Genomic DNA, 26,187 nt, shown 5'->3' with positions numbered 1-26,187 from the left:
TACTGACGTATACTTGCAGATGGTACTTACAGATGTAAGATTTTATTTCTGAATAATATAATCAAAATATCATTTTGTAACTTTTTTCAGTTTTTATTATTGTGAAAATCAGATTTACACTGAATTAGTCATTATATTAAAATGTGATTTGATTCTTATATGCTTTCCATACACTGGAACAGTCAATTGGCATGCAGGAGCTAAAATTAAATGTTTTCCTGTGATGAATACACAGGACCACAACATATACCACTGATAAATGCTACTCATCTGAACATTAATATTTCCCTTTTACCTGGCAGGTGCCTCCTTTCAACGAGAGCACATTTGATAAACAGTAGTTGTCATTGCTACAAGTTGCTGTATATTCCCCTTCCTCGCCAGCAGCCATGAACTGTAACTCATGACAGAAAGAGATCACAAACACAGGCTGAGAGTAGGGGGTGTAAAATATAATTGTTGTTACTTTGCATTTAGAGAAACCAGCTGAGTTTATTTGGACAGTTGACCAGGATGCCACCTGAACACCTCCCTTGCCGAGATGTTCATGAGGTACATCCAACTGGGATGAGACCACAGGGCAGACTAAGATCACACAGGAGAGATTATATATACACCTTCTGACCTGAGAACATCTTGAAGGTACCCTTAACTTAACATTTTGTTGCACAACCTTTTGAGGCAACCACTACAATCAAGCGATCTCTGTAACTGTCAGTGAGACTTCTGCACCTCTCAGCAGGTATTCTGGTCCACTCATCATGAGCAGACTGCTCCAGTTGTCTCAGGTTTGAAGGTTCCTTCTCCAGACGGCATGTTTCAGCTCCTTCCACAGATGTTCAGTAGGATTTAGATCAGGGCTTATAGAAGGCCACTTCAGAATAGTTCAATGTTTTCCTCTTACCCATTCTTGGGTGTTTTTAGTTGTGTGTTTTGAGTCATTATCCTGTTGCAAGACCCATGACCTGTGACTGAGACCAAGCTTTCTGACACTGGGCAGCACATTTCTCTCTAGAATACCTTGATAGTCATGAGATTTCATTGTACCCTGCACAGATTCCAGACACCCTGTGCTAGATGCAGCAAAGCAGCCCCAGAACATAACAGAACCTCCTCCATCTTTCACAGTAGGGACAGTGTTCTTTTCTTGATATGCTTCATTTTTGCGTCTGTGAACATAGAGCTGATGTGCCTTGCAAGAAAGTTCCAGTTTTGTCTCGTCTGTCCAAAGGACATTCTCCCAGAAGCTTTATGGCTTGTCAACATGCAGTTTGGCAAATTCCAGTCTGGCTTTTTTATGATTTGTTTTCAACAATGGTGTCCTCCTTGGTCATCTCCCATGAAGTCCACTTTGGCTAAAACAACGACGGATGGTGCGATCTGATACTGATGTTCCTTGACCTTGGAGTTCACCTTTAATGTCTTGAGAGGTTGTTCTGGGCTCTTTTGTTACCATTCGTATTATCCGTCTCTTCCATTTGTCATCAGTTTTCCTCCTGTGGTCACATCCAGGGAGGTTGGCTACAGTCCCATGGATCTTAAATTTCTGAATAATATGTGTAACTGTAGTCACAGGAACATCAAGCTGCTTGGAGATGGTCTTATAGCCTTTACCTTTAACATGCTTGTCTATAATTTTCTTTCTAATCTCCTGAGACAACTCTCTCCTTGGCTTCCTCTGGTCCATGTTTAGTGTGGTACACACCATGTCACCAAACAGCACAGTGACTACTTGTAACCCTATAAATAGGTTGACTGACTGATTACAAGTTTGTAGACACCTGTGATGCTAATTAGAGGACACACCTTGATTGAACATGACACTATGGTCACATTATTTTCAGTCTTTTCTAGGGGTACCATCGTTTTTATCCAGGCCTGTTTCATGAGTTTACTTTTTGAAATAATTCTATTGAACCACAGTTCAAAAGCAATGTCTGATTTTCATTGCGTAATTTTCATTGAATTTTTATTTATTATTACTTTTGTCAGATTCAACTTATTTCTGTGACCATTGTAGGTTTTTCTTTCATTAACCGAGGGGTACCAACTATTTTGTCCACGTGTGTGTGTGTGTGTGTGTGTGTGTGTCAAGGTGCTATCTGGAAGGTAGCACGTAGTTTGGGATGGGTGAACAATGCTATGACTGGTGGGCTCAAACATGTCGCAAGCAGCAACTTTCAAACATTTTTTGTAAGGAACAAGCTTAATGAATTCTATAAACTCCCAAAGGATTAATGAGACAAAAAGCTTGTGGAAGACAAACACTGCCTTTGTATAATTTTGCAGCTCACTTCAGTGGAATCAAGAACTATGTCTTTACTACCTTCAGCACTGACTTCAAATCTGAGCTGCTGTAATCCTTTGACTGCTTTTATAAAGACCACAGTAACTATCATTTTCTATTCCTGCTGTCATTAGCTGATTCTATTGTGATGAGCCAATTGGCTGCTGATGGAATCTAATTAGTGTAATTAGGCTCATATAATCTTACCGTTTGCTTTCTTATCTTCAAACACATCTCATTCCCAGTCTGATTACTGGGTACCATCACATATCCCTGCACCTTCCTGAAGAGATTCACTCCAGTTGGAAATCAAGATATTTACTCAACCTTAAAAGTCTATCATTCTCATTGGATAGATTACTGCTGAGAATTTTACTGTTTATTACAATCCTACATTGTCAAATGCATGTTTTCTGATTGGTATTTTACTCTTCCTTGGGGCATACGTTTTTTTTTTAGTTCATTTTGAAGATTTTAAATTATATAAAACTCTTACCCGGAGTGGGAGTTATATATAAAGTTATATCAGCTGCTTTTCTTGTACTGATTATGATCAATGTAAACTCTAGTTAATATCAAACTGTGACAGGCTGTATAACAACTGTGATGCCATGGATCCTCAGCTGGAAAGAAACAGGGAGTCAGGTTATTGGTGACATTTTTCATGTGGCAGCACAAGGCAGCGGCCTCTGAGGTTCCTAGATCGGTGGCTGGAAGCACAGCGTAAGGAAGAATAGACCATCTGGCATAGCTACCTGAGCAAAACCCGTGTGTGTTGAAATTTCCATTAATCAGCCTTTGTTATGGTTATGAGGAGCTGCTCAGACTTCACAAGGAGGAGGAGAAAAACAGTCTGTTGTCTTCCAAATGCTGCTAATGAAACACAAAAAGCTTTGTAGAAATAATTGGATGTTTGACAGTTCAGTCTGTGTTACAACACATGGGCTGCTGGAAATAAAGTTACCAATCAACATCCGTTTGAAATCTCCCAGTAGCAAGTTATAGCTAGTTAGAATGATAAGGCGCTTTATAGACTGTCCTGACAGTTTGGTGTGGAAAGCTGATGTTTTCTGCTAATTCTATCAGTCATATATACCATCACTGAATGACCAACCCAAGCCGACTCAGAATCAGATGTCAGAAGTGTGGCTCAAGGGAAGGTAATACCAGCTGATTTGTCCACCACCTTGGTACAGACTAAATTATCTCAGCAGCAATTGCATGATATCTAAGATCTAAGTGGTCATAAAGAGAAATGAAAAATAATTCTGCTGTCTCTTTGCAGTCACAGTCTCGTGCACTCTAACATTGGCATCAACAACATAAAATTCACTGACTAATATAACTAACTTTGATTGTTCTATTTCCCTCCTGCTCATAGAGCTACAGTTACATCCAGTAACTACTATTTGGCATTGTTTTGGTGCACTCTGTGTTGACGTTATGGTCAAAGCTGTAGAATTCTACAGATCAATGGAAACAGAAACTGTTGTGGCGGAATGGAGGGTGGTTTCTGTTAACATTCACACTACCTTGTGACTGCATCAAGTTCCTGAAGTGTCAGTTTACAAGGACCCTCAGACACACAGTTAGTTTGGGAATTTGTACCACTATGTATGTAAAGTGCAATTGCACCTATACGGGCCTTGCATTATTTCTTACTGTGTTTTACAGAGGCCCCCTGTGTAAAAATATAGTTCCAGATATAGTTTTTCTATCTATATTCTTCTGTATTATTCTAGTATTGTGTTCATATAGTAAAACATTCCTGGAAAGTGCCTCTTTCTGACAGAAAACAAGAAACCAGGTACTATCCCTTTTGGCAGGATACATGCACAAAACACAAATGGTGGCAGTGTAGCAAAGGGAAGCCTGGGACATTTCTTCCATGCCAATTATTCTACATTATACATTCTCCGAAACTGGGCAAAATTTCAAAATGAAGCAAAAACTAAAATGGTGAATTTATTTACCTGCTAATGGTAAATTTTACTAAAATACTCGTGTTTACAAACACGCTAACATAGGGTAGCGTCATTGCAGGACAATTAGCATGCTTACTGTAGCATAAACATTTCTGTATCATGCAAAGCTGCTAGCATTGTTTATATTTCTGAATTATTGATTAAACTAGAAATTCTACTGCCCTAATTTACAAGTGTTCTACAAATGCCTTCTTACAGATCCCTGAGTGCCACTGAATTCTGGGGTGGATGGTTTGATCCAATGGAAGTGGTCCCATTTATTAGCCAATTTAAGTTTATTCCCCACATAAGTACATGTGTTTAGCAACTATAAAGAACAGACAAAGTATGTAAAACACATTGATTGTAAATGTTAATAAAATAGCACTGAATCATGTCTTGCATTTGATATATCACCTGTTCTTGTGTTGCGACACTCAAAGGCAGATGACATGTATGCACACTTAGCGGCACTAATAAAGGATGCACCTTTGCCCATGCAGAGACAATTTGCATGTGAATGAGCCTGAGTTCTGTTCTGGCACAGCCAGAATGATTCAGCCTGATGCCCTTGCAGAGAGTTACCTTCAGTTGTTTGGAGCTGAGGTCCACCAAGAATCAGGCAGAATGGAAAACCGGCTGGGGAAGAGAAAAAAAAAAAAGCTTTGTTTCTGGTTTTGGAAGATATGGGTGTTTGAGGATGATGTAAATGAGTGTTCCATTTCTAAAATGCTTGCATTTTTTGACTTTGATTTTTTGCTGAAAGGACATGTTTCTCTGTGAATATGGGATTGAAAATTGATAATTTCCAGCTGATGGTGCAAAAAAGAAGCCCTCTTGTTGGATTTAATATGTAGAATGTCTCACGTGTTTCTTTTCCATTTATTTGTATACCATTCTGTTACATGTAGCCAAGAGGTCACTGATCATTATCTTGTCTGTGTCTCTATAGCACTGCGACCGGTGGACAGTGATCTATGTCTGGGCATCCCTCCAGACACTATCCAGCTCTGCCATATCAGCTGCCCTGTTGAGTGTGAGGTTTCTTTGTGGAGTGCTTGGGGACCCTGCACCTATGAAAACTGCCAAGACCAGGCAGCCAAGAAAGGTAAAAACTGACGGAGCATTGCAGTGCCAATGGATTCAAATTTAGTTGAGTAATACAGGTGTATAGATCTCAGAATGATGATGTCCTTTCTTGAAAATGGCCAGAAAGGCAAGAAACCCCAACTGAGCACCAGAACAACCTACACAAGTTCATCGAGTGACACTTGAATCTGTGAAAATCTCATACAAAAAAAAAGAGAATGCAATGACATTGACCAAAATCCAACCAAAACTAAAGCAAATTCTTACGATTCTCAGGTGCACAGAATCAGAAACGACAACTTCAGGAAAAATTTTAAGAAATTCACTTACTATATTCGAAATACAAAGAGAATTACAATTTCGGAATCTAGGACTACAACCGGAAGTGACGGATGTGACAGGATAACCGGTAAGGCTACGGAAAAGAGCCCCTATGGGCAGGCGGAGAACTAAACCGCTACAACAAGATATAAATATACACAGAATCACTAACCCACGATAGTAACACCTAGGCAGGAGAGCAAGGTACACAGGATAATACGACAAAGGAACACAATGACAGAATCTACGCTTTGTAGAAGTGCTCCGCTAAACCGAGCAGCTACAGGACCGAGCAGACAAACCAGCTAGTGAATATACTAACCCAGAAATATACAGGGAAACTGAGGCCGTATAAGCGGCGGCGAACTACACACGAATGCAAAATATTTACAAGCTAATACAACAAACAAATACTGACAATAGCTACCAGCCTGGCTCAGGATTGAGGAACTTCGCTGACAGGAGAGGCTAGTGGGGAGCTGGGCCACAGTCGGCAGGTACAGATGGTGTTGCGTGGAGTGGAGCAGGGGACGGCGTGAGGTGGCACGTGGTGGCCAGAATCCAGTATGGCATGGATGGTCCGAGACAGGGAGCAATCCAGGGGTTGGGGTGGCTATGGACGACTGAGGCTTGTGGCGAATGGATCCAGGAGGGAGCGGAAGCAGGTGAGGTCCAGTCTGGGAAATACACAGAGCGAAGAATTAGCCAAGGCGAAAAAACCACAATGAGCGGAACTAGACAAGAAGCGTAACTGACTGTTGCTTGTTCACTGTGACACTAATAAATAAGTAAAAATAAATAAATAGTTCTGTTTGATATTAGCACTTTGATATATGGCAGTACTGCAAGTGATTCACGTGATCATAAATTTTGTAGTTTCCTATTTTGTTGGTACAGCTTGTCGGCATATACAATGTACATTACTAATGTGTTATCCCTAATGCCATTCTATGGTCATTGATTTAACCCCTAAATACTTGTCACTGTACTAATGGTAATATTTAAAAGGCTGTTGCCTCCTCCAGAATGTGCAGATCTATGAAGTCCTCACCTTGCCTCTAACCATTTAAAAATGGTATTGTGTATTCTTTCAGGATGTAATTTTGCACTGAAATATCTTTAAAGGAACGTCTAAAGAATAGCCAATGTATTGTCACCTCATCTAGCTGTTGTGGCAGGTTGTGCGAGTCCCTCAGTGGGGTTGACATGGTCGCTGTTTCAACCCTAATTATCCCTGGAACTGTGGTGTCCACCATGACTAATGTATGTTGACTCTGCCCTAATGAAGCGTCTCAAATGAAAGGGATGGCTGTAAATTCTTCTCCATGCATCTTAGTGATTGATCCACTCCTACTTGCTAATTTGCTCACAACACCACTTCTGCTCTTGCTTCGTGTACTGTACATTCTGTACAGCAAACTCACTTCCTCAACTATGTGTACCTTGACTTTCATTATCCAATGACATGTAGCTAAAATAGGTTCTCCTGGCTTTATATCATCTGTTGTGGACCATGTGAATGAGAAACAGTTTACCAGCTGTAATCTGGGTGCAGTGGAACACACCTTTCCAGTTTAAATTAATATAGACACACATCATCGTGTTTCTACATGACAAAACATAGACCACGAGCAATGATACAGTTTGTGATTATCCTTGGATTTGAGACAAAATGATTTGTTTAAGCTATCACGAAGAGTAAATTTATACTATTAATTAAATGATATTCAAATTGATATATACTGTGTAATAGTACATATATTTCTCAATACCAGCTACATAGGTGTCAATTTGTGTTAAGTCTGACGATACAAAGTTTGTCACACTGTTGACAGCTCTGCACTGTAGCTGATAGATATTACTGCAGACTGACATCCTCAGCTGCTCCAAACCCTCAAGGGTCCTGATGTGTTACAATGCATTGTAAGCCAAGTTGGGATCCTGGTTGTTTGAACTAGGCAAGTATAATAGTAGGGCATATGTGTATATAGGACACAGGCCACCACTGCCGATGTTTTGTACATACTAGAACACTTGTCTATTTTAAATTTACTCAAGTCAGCTCACACAGTATCTTTAATATAATAATTTGTGATTTGACCATGCTTAGGTGAATGTGGATTTCGTATTTCAGCATAAATAGTACTGACACCAATATTTTAAAGAGTCCCTTTTTTAAAAAGTTCTACAAGTTTCATGCTCTAGTTTGGCTAATTCATGAAATGGATGTAAAAGCTATCGCTGACTGAATCCACCGGATGACACTTGCAAATTCAGCTTGTGAAATAGTTCAGTCCACTTTATTAGGACACAGTGGATGACGCAAAATAAAAAGTAGGTATCCAGAGATAAAAAAACCCCCAAACATATAATTTCCTTCATTCTTGTTGTGTAAATTTAATTTATTCTAGCTCTGACAGCAGCCTGTGCTACCCCTGTATCTTTCAGCTATGCCATTCATGATACACCCTGCAGATAACAAGTGAGTGATGCCTGATAGAATTGAATTCCCTGCACCCCAAGCCTTCCTTCATACAAACCCCACCACCCCCTGCCCTCACAGATAAAACCTCCTTCACTGGGACGAGACACATGGTGGTACATGTTCAGCTGACCTGCCTGATTAAATAAAGGTTTTTGAGAGAAAAAGAGAGACAAAAATTCTGTGGAAAAGGGGAGATTCTGCTGCCTCCACCTGAATGCTGTAGGCACTCGGGGCTCAGCTGCTTATCAGGCTGGAGCAGAAGTGTGGATTAGAAGGTTGGTGACCTTGGCTGGGCTGGAGTGAACGTCCCCCTTCCCAGGACTTGGGTCATGGAATCTCTTGCCCTTGAGCAGAGGAAATGACATACATGTGAGAACAAACCCCCCACTGAATTAATGGATTCTTGCAAGCAAAGCCACTGTATAAAATCTAATTTAACGAAAGGAGAGTTACAACAGTCATTATGTGAAATTCATCTTTGAATTTCTGTCAACTTCAGGATTTATGGACTATCACAATAAATGCAATATTATGGTATCATCAGAAACACACTATGACCACAGAGTGAAGTTAATGTTCTTGCCGTTGCACATAGTGATTTGTGTAATTGCAGGATATTTTGTTCAGCAGATGACAGAGTGGCTGCTGTGTTTTATTAGTGTTGGACTGGTTTGCTTTCATTTACTTTATTAGGCTCATGTTGTTCCCCAACAGGCTTCAAACTGAGGAAGAGGAGGATAGTCAATGAGCCGACAGGTGGGACAGGGAACTGCCCCCACCTAGTGGAGACAATACCGTGTGAAGATCCCAGCTGCTTTGACTGGCTGGTGGTTAAACTGGAGGAGTGTATCCCTGACAATGAGAAGGAATGTGGACCAGGAACCCAAATCCCTCAAGTCCAGTGTGTCAACAGTGATGGTGAGTAGACATATGCTTAAAGTTGCTTTGAAGGTCACCACAAGTAATGCACTGTTGATTGTTTACTTACCATTTAATAAGTTTACTAGCCATACAGCTACTGCAGCTAACATTTCGTCACAATCATACTAAAGTAACTGATCTGTCACAAAGGATCAGTATAAACAACAGAAAGAAGAAACAACTTGAAGCTTGCAGATTTCTTCTTCCTTCCACTCTCTCTGACCATTACCTGGTGTTTACAAGCATTTCCTCAGCTACAGGGAATAGCCATCGACAGGTCATTAAAATAAAACACACTGTTACATTGAATAAAATTACACATTTCTCTGGGTGTGAATATTATTGAAAATCTTTTGCATCATGTAGGTAGGCAAGTAAACAAACTATGCAGTATGAAATCAGCATAGTTGCTTTTAGACATTTGAATGCAGAAATATTACAGATTGTACTTCAAAAACACATAATTAAGTACGAAAGTGATTAAGTTCTGGCATCATGATGTGCATCTTTTGTCTGTGATTTCTGAATAGGTCAATGCACATTTATTCACAATGGACATCTAAGAAAATCATGCTTTCAGAAAGTGTAAGTTAAAATTTGTTAGTGTGCTCAGATTGGAATCAGAGATATGATCCTGAGAATAATGTTTGATGCAATTTGCAGTTGCCTGGTAGTGAAGTTTTTAAAGTACGCTAACACAGCACAGGCATGTATCTGTCCCTTTAATCTCAGTATCTTGACCCATGATCCTTGTCCCCCACCCTCCTCTTCTCCCATTCCTCCCCTTCTCCACCTCTGTACCCCTCTACCCTTCTACCTCTACCTCTCTACCCCTCTACCCCTCTACCCTTCTACCTCTACCTCTCTACCCCTCTACCCATCTACCCTTCTACCTCTACCTCTCTACCCCTCTACCCCTCTACCCTTCTACCCTTCTACCTCTCTACTCCTCTACCTTTCTACCCCTACCCCTCTAGTTCTCTACATCCCTCTACCTCTCTACCTCTTCTGTCCCTCTCAACCTGCCAGCCAGTAGGCAGATGGGTTCCCCCACATAAAGAGCCAGGTTCTGCTCAAGGTTTCTTCCCTGTTAAAAGGGTGTTTTCCTTGCCACTGTCACCTTAGGGTTTGCTCTGGGGGTCAGGCATATGGGTTCTATAAAGCATCTTGAGACAATTTGACTGTAATTGGCACTATATAAATAAAGTTGAATTGAATTGCATTAAATTGAATTGCATTAAATTGAATTGAATTGCATTAAATTGAATTGCATTGAATTGAATTGAATTGAATTGAATTGAATTGAATTGAATTGAATTGAATTGAATTGAGGGCTGCACAGTGGCGTAGTGGTTAGCACTTTCGCCTTGCAGCGAGAAGATCCCTGGTTCGCGTCCCGGCTTTCCCGGGATCTTTCTGCATGGAGTTTGCATGTTCTCCCTGTGCATGCGTGGGTTTTCTCCGGGTACTCCGGCTTCCTCCCACAGTCCAAAAATATGCTGAGGTTAATTGATCATTCTAAATTGCCCGTAGGTGTGAATGTGAGAGTGATTGTTTGTCTATATATGTAGCCCTGCGACAGACTGGCGACCTGTCTAGGGTGTCCCCTGCCTTCGCCCGAGTCAGCTGGGATAGACTCCAGCACCCCCCCCCCCGCGACCCTAGTGAGGATTAAGCGGTGTATAGATAATGGATGGATGGATGAATTGAATTGAATTGAATTGAATTGAATTGAATTGAATTGAATTGAATTGAATTGAATTGAATTGAATTGAATTGAATTGAACTGAATTGAATTGAATTGAATTGAACTTAATTGAATTGAACTGTCTGTCACGCCACTCCAAGTAAGCCTTCTGGTCAAGCGTACATTGCAATGTATTTTAAAATCTTGGGTCTGATGCCCTGGCCTGATCCCACTGTTGCATCATTTGAATTGCCGTCAACAGCATTCACCGGGTATGTCACACAGATATAAGCAGAATAACAGTGAAATATGACAAAACCGCTGCTTTTCTGAAGAGTATATTTATCTTGAAGCTGTAAAACTGCATAATGACTTATCTGTTGAAGGGCATCAACTTGTGATGTTGCATATCTAGTCGGAGCTGGGGATCCAGCTTATATAAAGAGAACAGCAGATGTGTTGCATGTATCATACATTGAAAGCATGTGTCGATCCTAACAGTGTCAACTGCGCTGCATAATACAGCATTCATCTCAGGTTTTGCTTTCCTGTTTGTACAGTTTGACCCCTTTAGCATCTCTGGGCATATCAAACTATTAAGACACTATTCCAAATCAAGATCAGGACTATTTGCTATCATCTTGGATTCTTAGATGATTTCTATATCACCATGAAGTATTTTAATATTAATATTTAATATTAATTGAATGCATTAGTCGAAATTGATGTCTGGCTTTTCTGTTCTACAGTTCTATTTATTTGTATCTGTGCCTGTGAGAAATCTTAGAGATAAAAATTCTTTGATGACGAAAAAATACATGGAACAGTAGTGATGATGTGGTTCTGTTGAACCCTAGTAGCCTTGTAATTGCTGTATTTGCTGTATCCCTCTACTGTTTGTGCTACTCTAAGCAATTTCATTGTGTTCTTATACACATGTAGCTGCTTTTCCCTGGGTTCCATCACAGGTAACTGGCCAAAACTGTGCTGGAAGAGAATATGAGCTATAAGAAGAACAGTGCCTGAGGGACCTCACTGCCTTTCTCTCTCTCTTTCACTCACTCGCTCATACATGCACGCACACACACACACACACGCACACACGCACACACACACACACACACACACGCACGCACGCACGCACGCACGCACGCACGCACACACACACACACACACGCACACACACACACACACACACGTACGCACACAGAGTGACTTGGACCAAACAGCAAGACAGATCCTTTTATTTCTTTATTTTACCATTGTGGGACAGTGGTGTCCGCCAAGTCTAATGCTTTGAAATCCTCAGAATTTCATATATATTTGTGACAAATAAAGGCCTCTTCTTGTGAGATGTCACAGGCATTCCTTTTAAAATTTCACTTACTGGGGCTTGAAACTGTACAAATATACACCGCACCAATCAGGCATAGCATTATGACCACCTGCCTAATATTGTGTTAGTTTTCTTTATGCTGCTAAAACTCCTCTCACCCAATGGGGCATGGACACAGGACCTCTGGGGATTTCCTGTGGCACCGGAATGGTGTGGGTCCTGTGGGTTACAGGGTGGGACCTACCTAGATCATGCTTGTGCTTGCATATCCCACGGATGCTCAATAAGATTTGGATCTGGTTAGTGTGGAACCTGGGTGAAAAGCTTAACTCTGTCGTGTTCCTTGGACCACTCCTGAGTAGTTTCTGCAGTGTGTCAGGGTGCATTGTCCCACTGAGGGTGGCAACTAGCACAAAGGACTGCTAGTGCCATGTGGAGGCGGGGGGTTGAGGGTTGCTTGACCTGCAATGTTTAGGTGTGTGGTACATGTTAAGCATCCACATGAATGTCAGGACTCAAGGTTTCCCAGCAGAACGTTGGATTATAACAAGATGATCGATATTACTAACTTCATCTGTCAGTGGTCATAATGTTGTGGCTGATGTGTATAGAGGGTATTGCTTTCTTGAGAAAAAGATGGACAATATCATGTAACACAGAGGCTAACTAACTACCCACCGAGTTTTATTTCAGGATCCATTCTGCCAGCAGGTAGAAACTCAGGACTTTCAATTCTATGTCACAAATGGCAAGAAAAATAAGTGAAATCCAATAAAACTATGAAATAAGAAATAATGAGACAAGGGACTTTAGTTATGACTGAAAACTTTAAAGCTCCATTAGAAATTGTGGCAACAGTTTTGTCAGACATCTAAAAACTTTATTTTTCAGTAACACATGATGTGCTTTTCACAGGCCTGTGGAAATGGAAGATGTACTTTGAAATGATAAGCTGTCGTAGAAATTAGTGGCTTCATTATGGCAACTTTGAAAGCCTGCTGTATGTAGCCTGTTTGTAAAGAGAAGTTAATGATGTTTAATCCTGCAGTGTTAATTAAAGGGAAGAGAGTCAGGTTGGGATGGGATCTAACAGACATGTTGCTGGTTTAGAAGTAGAAGGGTTTACTACTGATGTGAGCTCCAAGAGATTTTACAGCAGAGAAGTACTCGAAATACAAGTCTGGTTCTATGGACACCCCAAGAGCCAGTGCACCTAAAGACATATACATGATTTTTTCTCTGATAGTTTAAACTTTAATGGTAAAGAAGGTCATGAAGTCATTACCAGAGGTGGGTAGTAACAAGTTACATTTACTCCGATACATTTACTTTTTGAAAAAAATGTACTTCTGAAAGTAGTTTTACTCTGCCATACTTTTTACTTGAGTGTATTTGTGAAAAAGAAATGCTAATCTTACTCCGTTACACTGGGCTACACTCGACTCGTTACTTTTTTATTTACCACGTTAGATAGGCTTTATTTTGCCAGAGAGATGCCCCCAGTGGATCTACCACATGACTGTGTTTCACCAACTTCAACTTCAGCTTTACTGTCATTCAGCAATGTTCGTAGTACACAGTTAAACAAAATGATGTTTCTCATATCCATTTCACAGTGCAGAAATGAGGGTAATACTATAAAAAAGTTAAGAATAAATATAAGGTAAAAATAAACATAAGATAATTTAAAAAGACTAAACTAGATAAGAAAACAAAAACAAAACAAAAGCACAAGCATACATCAGACACAATCATATTTGCTACTGGGTTGATAGTGAATGAGATTAATGTGACTGCAGTTTTGGATATGGAGGCGATGGGTGCAGGTCTACATGTGTTGTAGCTGCAGGGAGTTCAACAGTCTGACTGCCTGTAGGAAGAAGCTGCTGCAGAACCTTGATGTGTGGGTTCTGAGGCTATGCAGTCTTTTTCCTGATGGAAGGGCAACAAACAGTCCATGTGAGGGGTGGGAGGGGTCCTTCATGATGGAGGTGGTCCTGCATATGCAGTGTTCTTGGTAGATGTATTGGAGAGCCGAGAGGGAGGCACCGATGATCCTCTCCGCCGTCCTGACCACACGTTGCAGAGATCTGTGATCCACTTCTGTACAGTTTCCAAACCATGCGGTGAAACAGCCAGTCAGGACACTTTCCACAGTGGCCCTGTAGAAGGTGGTCAGGATGGGAGCTGGAAGGCTGGCTCTCTTCAGTCTCCTCAGGAAGCGAAGGCGTTGTTGTGTTTTCTTCACTGTGGAGTTGGTGTGGAGAGACCAGCTGAGGTCATCTGTGATGTGCACCCCCAGGAATTTGGTGCTCTTGACCCTCTCTACCGTGGAGCCATTGATGTTTAGTGGATGGTGGTCAGCTGGTGGCCTCCTGAAGTCCACCACCAGCTCTTTAGTTTTGTCCACATTCAGGGTCAGGTTGTTGTTGCTGCACCATCTTACCAAGCGTTCCACTCCTGCTCTGTAGGTCGTCTCGTCGTTGCTGCTGATGAGGCCCACTGTGGTGTCATCGGCAAACTTGATGATGACGTTGGATTCTGTCTCGGCAGCACAGTCATGGGTGAGCAGTGTGAACAGAAGGTGGCTGAGCATACATCCCTGGGGGGCGCCGGTGCTCAGCGTGATGGTGCCTGACATTCTGCTGCCCACACGTACACACTGTGGTCTCTGAGACAGGAAATCCAAGGTCCAGTTGCAGAGGGAGGTGTAAAGACCTAACAAGGAGAGTTTGTTTACCAGCTGCTGGGGGATTATTGTATTAAATGCTGAACTAAAATCTATGAACAGCATTCTGGCATATGTATTTGGGGAGTCTAGGTGTGAGAGGACAGAGTGTAGACTAAAGGATATGGTGTCGTCGGTGGATTGGTTGGGGCGGTTGGCAAATTGTAGAGGGTCAAGAGAAGCAGGAAGGACAGACTTGATGTGCTTCATAACTAAACGCTCGAAGCACTTCATCGCAATGGGGGTCAGTGCTATTGGGCGGTAGTCATTTATGCACATGACAGCTGACTTCTTGGGCACAGGGATGACAGTGGTTCTTTTGAAGCTGGGAGGGATTACTGCCTGGTCTAGAGAGATGTTAAAAATGTCTGCGAAGACTTCTACTAGCTGATCAGCACAGTCTCTAAACACACGCCCTGGTATATTGTCTGGGCCTGCAGCTTTCCGTGCACTGACTCTGGAGAAGGTCCTCCTCCCATCAGCTGGATGAAGGTGAAGTGCCTGTTCACCTGGGGGAGGAGGAGTCTTCTGGGCTGGCATGTGGTTGCTAGCCTCGAACCATGCAAAGAACAATCAGACGAAGCAACAATAATCACGTGTCTCCATTTCACCAGATACGTTTCACACCCCGCAGTCACATGACCTCATACGAATGGCATAGCGGCACAAACTCTACACACGTAGCAGCCAGCGAATGAAAAAAACAGGGGCAATTTAGAGAAATTTGATCTTGCTTCGGAGTCTGACAACATTAGCATAGCATTAGCATGATATCTCCATCTTTTGTCTTCTATTTAAAACAGGGCGAAGTGAAGCATAACGTCAGACTTGGTAGGTCACATTATTTTGAAGTAACATTACGCTTACTTGAGTACAATTTTTGGCTACTCTACCCACCTCTGGTCATTACTCCTAAGGATTAGAGGAACACAAGGCTCCACAGAGCTTTGACTCTTTCTTAGCCTGGACAGTGCTGAAAAGAAACCTGGGATTGTTCTTGTTTTCTTATATTAGGGATAAATGAAAAGCAGTTCTTGTTCTATAAAGCGTTCCTTTCTATAAAGCTACCTTTCCAGGCTTAACAACATTAACTTTAAAATGATCTACAGTATGTCTGAATGGCAGAATAGACTGATAAAGTAGCAATGTTACCTATCCCATGTGTAAAAAGGGTTTTGGCTGAGTTTCAGAACATTGACCATGAGCCAAGTGAATTAAAAGGTAAACGTTGCTGGTCTTTTGTACTTGCAGCTTGAATAGTGCTCAAATTTCAGAGACTATGCTAAAAGGAATGAAGGGAATAATGTATCATTAAAAAAAATGCTCAACATGTTTCTAGTTTTTAGGGAAAGGTGTGGACAGAAAACAACTGAGATTGAGGAAAACATTTTCCTGTTTCATTTATGTTCATTTTTGTTCATTTGTTCAGTTGTTCAATGGAGTCTAACTCCATTTAATCAAAGACATGGTAAATAGAGACTTCCATCATGCTAATGTATTCTCTGAGGCAGCTTCTGGTAAAGGAAACATTTGTTGTGCCGAATAGTTTGAGAGAAACATTATTATTTAGATTTTTTTTTAGGGGAATGTAAGATTTCAAATATCTAGTCCCCTGAAGTGTGCAATTCATTGGCAAGTGGAAAAGGTATGGGAAATTGCTTAGTAATTTGCAGTGAGACCATAGGAAAAAAATAGAAAATAGGACAGAATGCTCTAAAAATTCACTGGTAAAAGTATAAACTACAACAGCAGATGGGTAGGTGGGTGAGCAGCTTTGTTTCTGCATCATTTTTTAAGTTGGGGAACTGAAATATGTCAAAACTCACTTTAAATTAATAAATCGACCATGACCTGAATTTGGTATTTTTATCCAATCGTTTTTATGGGTCTAGTGTGTGTAAACACATGCTGGTGCGAAGTGTAGTAGCAATTATGTGTAGATTCCTGAACCATAATACAGTAGCTGCTAATGAGGGCTCTGGGGAGAATGAGAGAAGAGAGAAAGGCATGAAGTTGCTCTTCACTTTCCATATTAGAATAAAGGTCCCCATTCACAGGCTGCTGTGCACCATGTTCTTGCAGTAGCAGCGATTACCCTCTTCATCCCAAAGTGACATGCTCCTGCTACAGCTACAGCTGGTTATCATAATCTTGCTCCACAGTACAATTAAAAGATAACTGTCATTGAAAGACAATTCTGTCAAGGAAATGCTGTCAAGTCCTGTTTCATTCATTATTTTAGTTTTTTTAGTTTTCTAAAGTTCAGATCTTTTGGAGCTCTTTAGCCAAGAATGGCATATTTACTGTGTGCTGTTCTTTAATGTTCATATAAGTAGAGAACAACTAAAGAAATGACTGAATATTATACTTGGAGGCAATAATGCTGCAGCAGGGTTCTATTTTTATCATTTAATTATGGCAAACAAAGAAAAAGAAATGGGAGCTTCCTAGCATGCATCATTGCAATCTTTTTTCCCCCCTGCATAATTTGAACAACATAACTTCGGATGACTTTTGTTTTACCAGGTTGTCCTAAAGAGTATAAAATGTTATAGGAAGACATACCTGACCATCCACGTCTTCAGTATGTTGATGAGGAATGTGCCATAAGCCAGAGTAAAATTATCCCTCATTATCTTTTTTCTATTTTACAGCCTCACTGTAAGCAGATAACATATTAGAGACAATACAATGTTCCACACTGCAGGCTGAACAGATTTAAGAAGTCACATGCGCCTATGTCTGCAAAAAAATAAATGAGCACAAAAGAGGTGATAGGAGCTGTGCATTATTATACAAATCTTCAGATATTGGTTACTAATGTACATATGTCACACTAGATGAGATTAAAAGTATACCAGCAGTATGTTGGTTATCCACTGTTAAAAAGAATGGACTGCAGCTTTGGTTTGATTTAAAATATATTTTAATTCGAAAACCAAGATAAAACAATAGAGTAATAAAAACAGAAGTCCCAGGATTAAAAGATGCTGTAACACAATCCCCATAATAAAAAAAGGTAGTCACTTAAGGTCCAAAGTTGTGCTCAATCTTCTACGGCAGTGTCAGGCCTCCATACAGCACTCCTCATCACTGCTTCTGCTGCTGCGCCTTGCTGCTGCGCCTTGCTGCTGCGACTTGCTGCCTTGCTGCTGCGCCTTGCTGCTGCGCCTTGCTGCTGCGCCTTGCTGCTGCGCCTTGCTGCTGCGCCTTGCTGCTGCACCTTGCTGCTCGACTCCGTTTTGTTTCTGGCCGTCCCTCACGTCCCGCTCCCACGTTGTCCCGGTCCACTCGGTGCAGCTCACCCCGTCCTCCTCGCGTCTGCAAAGCTAAAAAAGGAAGGAGGGCACCACAGCCTCAGTAACAAACCATGCAAGCAAGCAAAACCACACACACACCAGCGTGGGCTCAGGCTCAATAACGTTCCTTCACTTAGCTGTTTGCGGGCATTGTATGAAGCCTCTGTGATCGATCCATTACTCCCGTGTCCTGGAGGGCTCTGGACGGTCACGTCCCGGCATCTATGCTGCCCATTCCTTGTGCTTCCACTGGCCCTTCTGCCGTCCTGTTGTACCGCCTCTCCTATATACTCTGCCAGCTGTGCACCTTGGGGAGCCACATTCAATCAGCACCAGCTGTCCATCATTGCCTTGATTACATTATAAGGAAGTTCATGCAGATAAAATAAAAAAAAACTCACTAGAACCACACGAAAACCAACACATTACACTTAACACTTTAAAATCCACACATTGTAAAAATCAAGGCATAATTAACTGGCACTGTGACGCATACTTTTAAATACATTCTTATGTGTATTTGTGTTTTTATTATGTTGGAATGATGTCATGCTGTGTCTTCTGCCCTCAGTCTGGCAATATATCCAAAGAAAATTTCCACAAAGGGACAATAAAGTTCATCTTGATCTTTAACTGCGTGGCATTTGTAAGCTTTTATAAACTGAGCCTTATTACAGATTGCAGATAAAGTTGGTCATTGGAAATGGAGGACAAATCAACACAGACTAGTGCAAATGCTCTGTGTCTCTCAAGTTCGAACCAAACACTGGCCCAAAATTCACTGGTGTCAGCCGCTTTGCAATGACAGGGATTCTTTGACATCACAGAACATGAAATCATTCATACACATACACATTGAAGTCTTCCATATGACTTGAGACATGAGCTGGTTGCTCTGTAGCTACGCTGTCCTTTAGTGAAAATGGGGGAGTGCTGTGGTTAATATGTTTCTCATAATTTTGTGAAAATTTGTAATTCAGTATCTACTTGGAAAAGTTTAATTAGGGTGTAACACTGATGGAAACAGCATTGGTTAAATGACAACTGAAACCCTAGCAGTAGATTATTTTACAGCATCTAATGTAATAGAAATAATGAATAAATTCTGACTATATTTACTACTATATTTATTTTTTTAGTGCTGAATAAGACAGACTTGTTTTTCAATTAGGGCCATTGTGTAGGAGGTTGTGAGACAAAATATTTTCAGATAATTTTCACTTCTTCCCTGTCCCTGTATTCCTCATGGCACTCCTTACTATTTGGAAACATTTAGATGGTTTATGAATACATCCAGGTAAGTAATTTCAATCTCAAGAATAAAAGAAAAACTGTTCAAGGTGACCTCATCTTCATCTTTCTGTCTTCTTTCTTTCTTTCCTTCCATCTTGTGAGGGGCTCTCAGTTACAGAGGTATGGGTTCCTTTCATGGCACCCTCACACTTATTGGTAAATTAGATTAGCACAGCCTGCTCCACACAGTCAGCTTGGATTTAGTCTGCCTTTCTTCCCCATTTCCTGTGACTGTGTCAGAGGCAATCTCCCCCGGATGTGGCACAAATGAATAGGGGAGATGTCAGCCTAGGTCTGGTGCATTTCCATCAACAGAGGTTCAGACAGAGGTTTGACTTGTCTGATGTGTGTAATGTTAAAAAGGAAATTGTCCCTTTGATCACTTCAGTTGCTTTCTGAGCTCAGAGCAAACTGATATCGCTTCAGCTTCTCAGATCTGTGTGTTTAGCAGAATGATTTTGAATGGCATGTGGAGCAGCAACGAAGGGAGGTGCTTTCTCTGAAGCTCTTCCTACAATTTCATTCAGCAGACGCTTTTATCCAAAGTGACGTACATCTGAAAGTAGATGGCTTGGTGCAAGTAATTTTTTAAAGATTTTAGTTTACACTGAAATCATTAATTTCCTTTAAAAGGATTCATTTTCAATATTTTGTGTGGGTGTTATGACTGCGGTCGTACAGAAAAGTGTAGTGTTTTTCTGTGAGTGTGTGTCTCCTTTGGTTTGCCAATCCAGTATGCAAATAGAGATACGCCGTCTCACTGCTAGGACTGGACGCTAGGATGCTGGGTCAGCACAGGATTGGTTGGGCAACCACAAAGGCCGGTATTAAAGGCGGAGGGATGATGCCGTCTCTGGGTCAGAGGATGGGCCATCCATCATCCACTGCTTCCAAACACCACACGCAGCCAGCACAATTCATACTTTGTAGTGTAAAACATGGTTTGTGGTAATGTATAGTAGCAAAGTGAATGTAGGAGCAGAGGTGGGTAGAGTAGCCAAAAATTGTACTCAAGTAAGAGTAACATTACTTCAGTATAATATCACGCAAGTAGAAGTAAAAAGTAATCATCCAAAAAATTACTCAAGTAAGAGTAAAAAAGTATTTGGTGAAAAGACTACTCAAGTACTGAGTAACTGTTTGATTGTAATGTCTGATTTATTTTTTTTTAGAAATGATGTGATCAGACAGACAAAAATGTAAAATAATGTGCAAATTCTGGTATTTCTAAATAATAAAATAAAAGAAGAAAAACAAACAACATCTTTACAAAATAACAAGTTAAGGCACAAGAAACAAATCTCAATTTTTCACAACATAAAGCCTTTGAAACAAATACCTGTAGTAAAGTAATGTTTGCACATAGACTGTATGTGCATGCTGTATTTGACACACACACACACACACACACACACACACACACACACACACACACACACACACACACACACACACACACACACACACACACACACACCCAACTGCTGTAGGGCAACGTCTGGTGAAACGGAGTCACGTGATTGTTGTTGCTTCATCTGATTGGTGAAACACAGTCATGTGGTAGATCCACTGGGGGCATCTCTCTGGCAAAATAAAGCAGCTCTAATGTGGTAAATAAAAAAGTTACGAGTCGAGTGTAGCCCAGTGTGAGTAGAAGTTGAAAGTATGACAGAGTAAAACTACTCTCAGAAATACATTTTTTTCAAAAAGTTACTCAAGTAAATGTAAGGGAGTAAATGTAACTCGTTACTACCCACCTCTGTGTAGGAGTGAGCTGCCACTTTTGATTTGGCTCTTTTCTCATCTTTAACATAGGAAGGGAGGTAAACCTCTGTTTTCTTTTGCCCATGGTTGTTTTTTTTGTTTGTTATTTTGATTTTGCTCACTCCGGATTTTAGTTAAACATTACCACTGCTTTGTTTTGTTTAAAACCACATCCTTTGTTTAAACTACATCTTTATTGTTAATAAACACTTCAGTTCTTTGAGGAAATGTTTATTGATGGTTGCTTGGGACCAATGACAGATGGCACTTCGTGTTACGTTTGAGCACCCCTAGGCTGGGTGTAACAGAGGGTGTTTGTCATTCAGGTTGTTCCTGGAATGCATCTGACTTTCTTAAATTTTTTCCTCCATGATTAGGGGGAAGATCATTTCCAAATCCGTCCATGTAACCACAGCAAAAATTCTTCAAACAATAATTGAGTTTGACTGTCTGCATGCTCTTTCTGTTTAAAGAAACAAAAGTTGACAGTTGGAAGGAGATGGGCTGTAGACAGCAGTCACCAGTGTCAGATGCTTTGTTGAATCAGCCATCTAGGAAACACAACTAGCTGTAACAGCACCATGCTACTTATGATGTGTTCAGAGACATCAGTCCCAACTTGTATGACCACAAAAAGTCATTAGTCAAGTACAGCCTACTTTTGATCAACAGCTCTGTTCAATAATGCACAATTTGATTGGTTGTGTCATAATTATCTGTCCATGAATCAACACCAATCATACTAGATGCTGCAATGATCCTTGACAGTTGTGAAAATGTATGGTTGTCATGAATCACTGGGGCAAAGAAAGGTTCCGTCCTTTGAAGAGTATGAATGTGTCAGTAAATTCCATGGCAGTCCACCATTTAGTTTGGCGTTTTTGTTCATGCACAACTGGAGCAATTTGCCCAATGAAGGTGAAAAGGAACAGTCACGGGTCACCTGTGACATTATGAAACATCTACGGTAGGGTGTGTGCATCTTCTGTAATCACTGATCAGCCTTGCAAAGACCAAACAGCTAAACAGACTCAGAAACGATGTACGAAAATGATGTATGTGATGTGTTAATCATTCTCTTCTCTATCTGGGTGTTAGAATGCTCTTATTGTCGTTTATTGGTATGTGTTGACCAATGTAGAATATAATGTTTGTTTGATTATCAAGAAGTAGTGGAAGCATGCAGTGTGCCACTAACAAAAGACATCATGAAAGCCATCAGTGTCATACAGACATTTTAATGATTTCTTCCAGCATCTATCACATGGAAATCTTTCATTATCCCTGTCAGGGTTCCATATGTCTTCCATTGCCAACACCACTCCACCCCCATGGCTCTGGTGTATTCCCCAGAGTTGCTCTTGACTGGCCTCTTATTGATCTCTTGTTGTCTCCTTCTGATGAGAATGGATCTGTTTTTTCCCCAGGGTCCCAGACATGTCATTGGACTCACTGGTTGCCATTCTTCTAGCCCTTCACAATGAGATATTTACAGATATAGATCTTGGATGGCACTTGGCTTGGGTTGAAATGGGATGAAGGTAGAGAGAGTAAGGATCAGATCTAGATCAATATAGAACAAATCAGCAACTCAGCAGTTTTACCCCTGCAACAACAAATCCTTGAAGAGACCTCTAATAGAGTACAAACCAGTAGGCCTTCTCGGACACATATTGAAATGATTCTGTAACTCCAAGACTTCAGTAATACATAGGGCTGGACCCGAATATCCGAATATTCGCATTTTCGTGATGAGCGGAATTTTCGGATATTTGTCATTAATTGGGCCCGAATATCCGGAGCCCAGAAATTGCCATTCAGACCAGCCCTAGCAATACATCAAAACTATGAGCATGCCTCTCTATGCAAATGTAAACGTGATACCTTTCCAAAATAATAAAATATTCTTTCAGGCATAGCTATAGAGATTTTAGTTCTGCTTTTAACGCCATTCTATTCAATTCAATTCAGTTTTATTTATCAATTTATCAATCACACATTATTCTCAGAAAAATGGTTGAGCTAAAGGTAAACCCATTTCTTATCAGGTGGTATCATTCCTTTCTTTCAAACTATTCTCAGCAGGTGAAATTTAACACTGTCATCTCCGGTACAGCGGTAAGCAGCATGGGGGTCCCCCAGGGGTGTGTCAGTTCACCCTTCCTCTTCACTCTGTACACCAACGACTGTGTCAGCACTCAGTTAAATCAATTCGTCATCAAGTTCTCGGACGATACTGTTATTCTCAGTTTGCTTACTCATAATCCAGACAGTCATAAAACTGTTGTGGATAAATTTGTACATTGGTGTAACAACAACAAACTGCAGATTAACACGGAAAAAACTCTTGAGATGTTGATCGACCCTAAATCAGTAGGTAACCATAGTCCGGTGTCCATACACGGTAACAACATAAAACAGGTCACCTCTTTTAAGTACCTTGGTGTGCATATTGACAGCGACCTCAGCTGTCACACACAGGTAGCAAGTGTTTGTGCCAGAATCCATCAGCACCTCCATTTCTTCAGACGACTCAGGCTTTTTGGTGTCTGCAAAGAAATCATGTTGATCTTTTCCTGTGTAACCACTGAATCCATACTTAGGTATGGGATCACCTGCTGGTTTGGGGCTCTCTTCCCCACTCCCGGCTCATCTGTGCAATAAGAACTCTACTTCAACACTGGACCACTTTATCAGCACCTGACCACTTTACTTTGTTTGTAGATAGTAATTTGATTCTTCTTTTTATTTTTTAAGAATATTTTTTTAATCTATTTTTATTACTTGCACTGCTGCTAATTGTTGTGTTCTTCCAGACAAATTTTGTTGTACTTCTGAACAATGACAATAAAATCTCTTTAACTTTAACTTTAACTCACAGTCAAGTCAAAAACACAGATTCATAACCTGGTGAAGACGACGAGTAAAATCATAGGTACCCCCGTTCCACTAATGCCGCAAGACTTATTTATACAGGCCACCATCAGGCAAGCAAACAACATTCTTGCTGATCCATCCCATGTCCTGTTCACAGAGTACAAGCTGTTGAATTCAGGCAGGAGGTACAGAGTCCCGCTGGGCAGGCTCAACCATTTTAAAATCTCTTTTTATCCCTGTCTCAGTCAAGCTCATTAATGAGCAGCTAGGTGCAGCTTGCAAAGGGAGGTAATTGGGGATGTGCGACATGTATGTATGTGGGAATGTGTGTATTTTAGTTTTTTCTTATATTATTTTAACTTATTTATTATATGTGATTTATTTATTATGTATTTTTAATAGCAGGTGTTCTGTTTCATTGTGTTGCAGTGCAGCGCGATGTCTTGCCTTGTCTAAGGCAAATTTCTCCCACGGGAGACAATAAAGTGAACTTGAACTTGAGATAATGTAAATGTTTTCATTGGCACTAAGAAATAATTCATTTAAAGTTTGTTTTTCAAATATTTTCTTGCAATTTTACTTGTGTTTACATCATTTACTGTCAACTTTCTTCATACTGTAGTATTTCAGGGTGGGTATGATGTAATGTTAATGTCAATCTAAGTGGCATTATAGCATTAATCATATGAAAAATTCTCATGAAAGTCTGAACTATATAATTTATAAATTGAAGTGTTAAAAAAAAGCCTGCAAACACAATTTGAACCAGACAATATATTGTGAAATATTGCTTAGATTTTCTCTACTTTTTAAGAAATACAGTATGAACATATCCATTTTCAGTTGCTGCAATGTGGACATTTCACCGTGAAACAGGAAATGCTGTTTAACTAGCCTGTACTTGCTTCTATCTGCCTCAAACTTTGCATGTGTCATCAGACTCGAGGCCTGATGACATCAATAGGCCAATATACAGTCACAGTGATAGCGCCACCTGGTGGATGGGTTGCCATGAAACAGGAAGTGCTCTACAACTAGACTGATCATTTTGTTGTTTTATGTTCATTTTGTCATCTTTTTAGATTAGATTAACATTTCTTTTTTACCGGCAAACTAGCAAATTAGATCTGTGAGAATCTGTCAAGCCAGTCACCTAATAAAAAGACATGTCATCAACATGTCAAATGATGCTTCTGAGGAAGACTGCAGACAGCAGTCGAAACATGTCAGCAAGGTAAAAATCATCCTTACTATTTTGTCGGTAAAAAAGAAATGCTAATATAATGCTGTACAACTAGCCTGTACATGTTCCAATCTGCCTGAAACTTTACTTGTGTGATCAGAATCCAGCCCTCATCACCTCCATAGGCCAAAACACACTCTCTGTCGCTCTCCCACCTGGTGGACATGCTTGGATTCGCTGACCAGCAAGAATGCGAGAACCTGATCAATGCTGCTTGCAGCTTTAATTAAGAATTGGAATTACAGCAGTCAGCTACCAAACTTTTGAGATGCTTTGACTTGTACATGCATTTCTAAACCCAGCTGGAAGTTTTAAATTGTCCAGGTAGTTCCACTCACAGTGCTCAGTACACCTTAGGAAAAATCACTGATACGATGTTATAGCCCAATCTGTAAGTAGCAGCTATATCCTGTAAAAAGCGAAAAGTCACAATCATTCAGCAACATTCCCTGGAGCTTGAATGTTTTTGGGTTTTTTTTTGTCTGTGTTCAATATGAGGGACAATGCTTTTGTCTGCATAGCATAGTATCATACAAACTAATTATTGTGGTAAGAATAAAACTGCATACACTGTCTACTGTTCACTTTCAAAGTCTGCAGTATATTAGAGCTCTGATATGGGTGTCCTTAGTTGATGTTAATACCCCATGGTTGTGTCTCCCCAGGTGAATACGTGGAGAGGCAACTCTGCCGTGATGCCATCCTCCCTATGCCTGCCATCTGTGAGGTGCCTTGCTCCAGGGATTGTGCCCTGAGCCCCTGGACCCCCTGGTCACTCTGCTCCCATACCTGCTCTGGAAAAAACACAGAGGGAAAACAGACCAGAGCTCGTTCTATTCTTGCCTATAACGCAGGAGAAGGTAAGGAGTCCTGTGTCCTGCACCACAAGAAGA

General features: G+C 40.7%; 1 protein-coding gene across 1 annotated transcript in view; it reads left to right on the top strand.

Moving 5' to 3' along the window:
• Positions 1-26,187, top strand: part of thsd7aa (thrombospondin, type I, domain containing 7Aa) — a 201,930-nt gene that overhangs the window by 93,668 nt on the left and 82,075 nt on the right. The window contains exons 5-7 of the mRNA XM_055018016.1: positions 5,204-5,359; positions 8,861-9,064; positions 25,960-26,154. Coding sequence (XP_054873991.1) covers positions 5,204-5,359; positions 8,861-9,064; positions 25,960-26,154 — 555 coding nt within the window. The remainder of the gene's footprint in view (positions 1-5,203; positions 5,360-8,860; positions 9,065-25,959; positions 26,155-26,187) is intronic.

Source organism: Amphiprion ocellaris, chromosome 15 (genome assembly GCF_022539595.1).
Source record: "Amphiprion ocellaris isolate individual 3 ecotype Okinawa chromosome 15, ASM2253959v1, whole genome shotgun sequence".
In the NCBI taxonomy this organism is placed as follows: domain Eukaryota; kingdom Metazoa; phylum Chordata; class Actinopteri; family Pomacentridae; genus Amphiprion; species Amphiprion ocellaris.
Note: the sequence above shows the minus strand (reverse complement) of the source record. Positions and strands in the feature narration are given on the sequence as shown.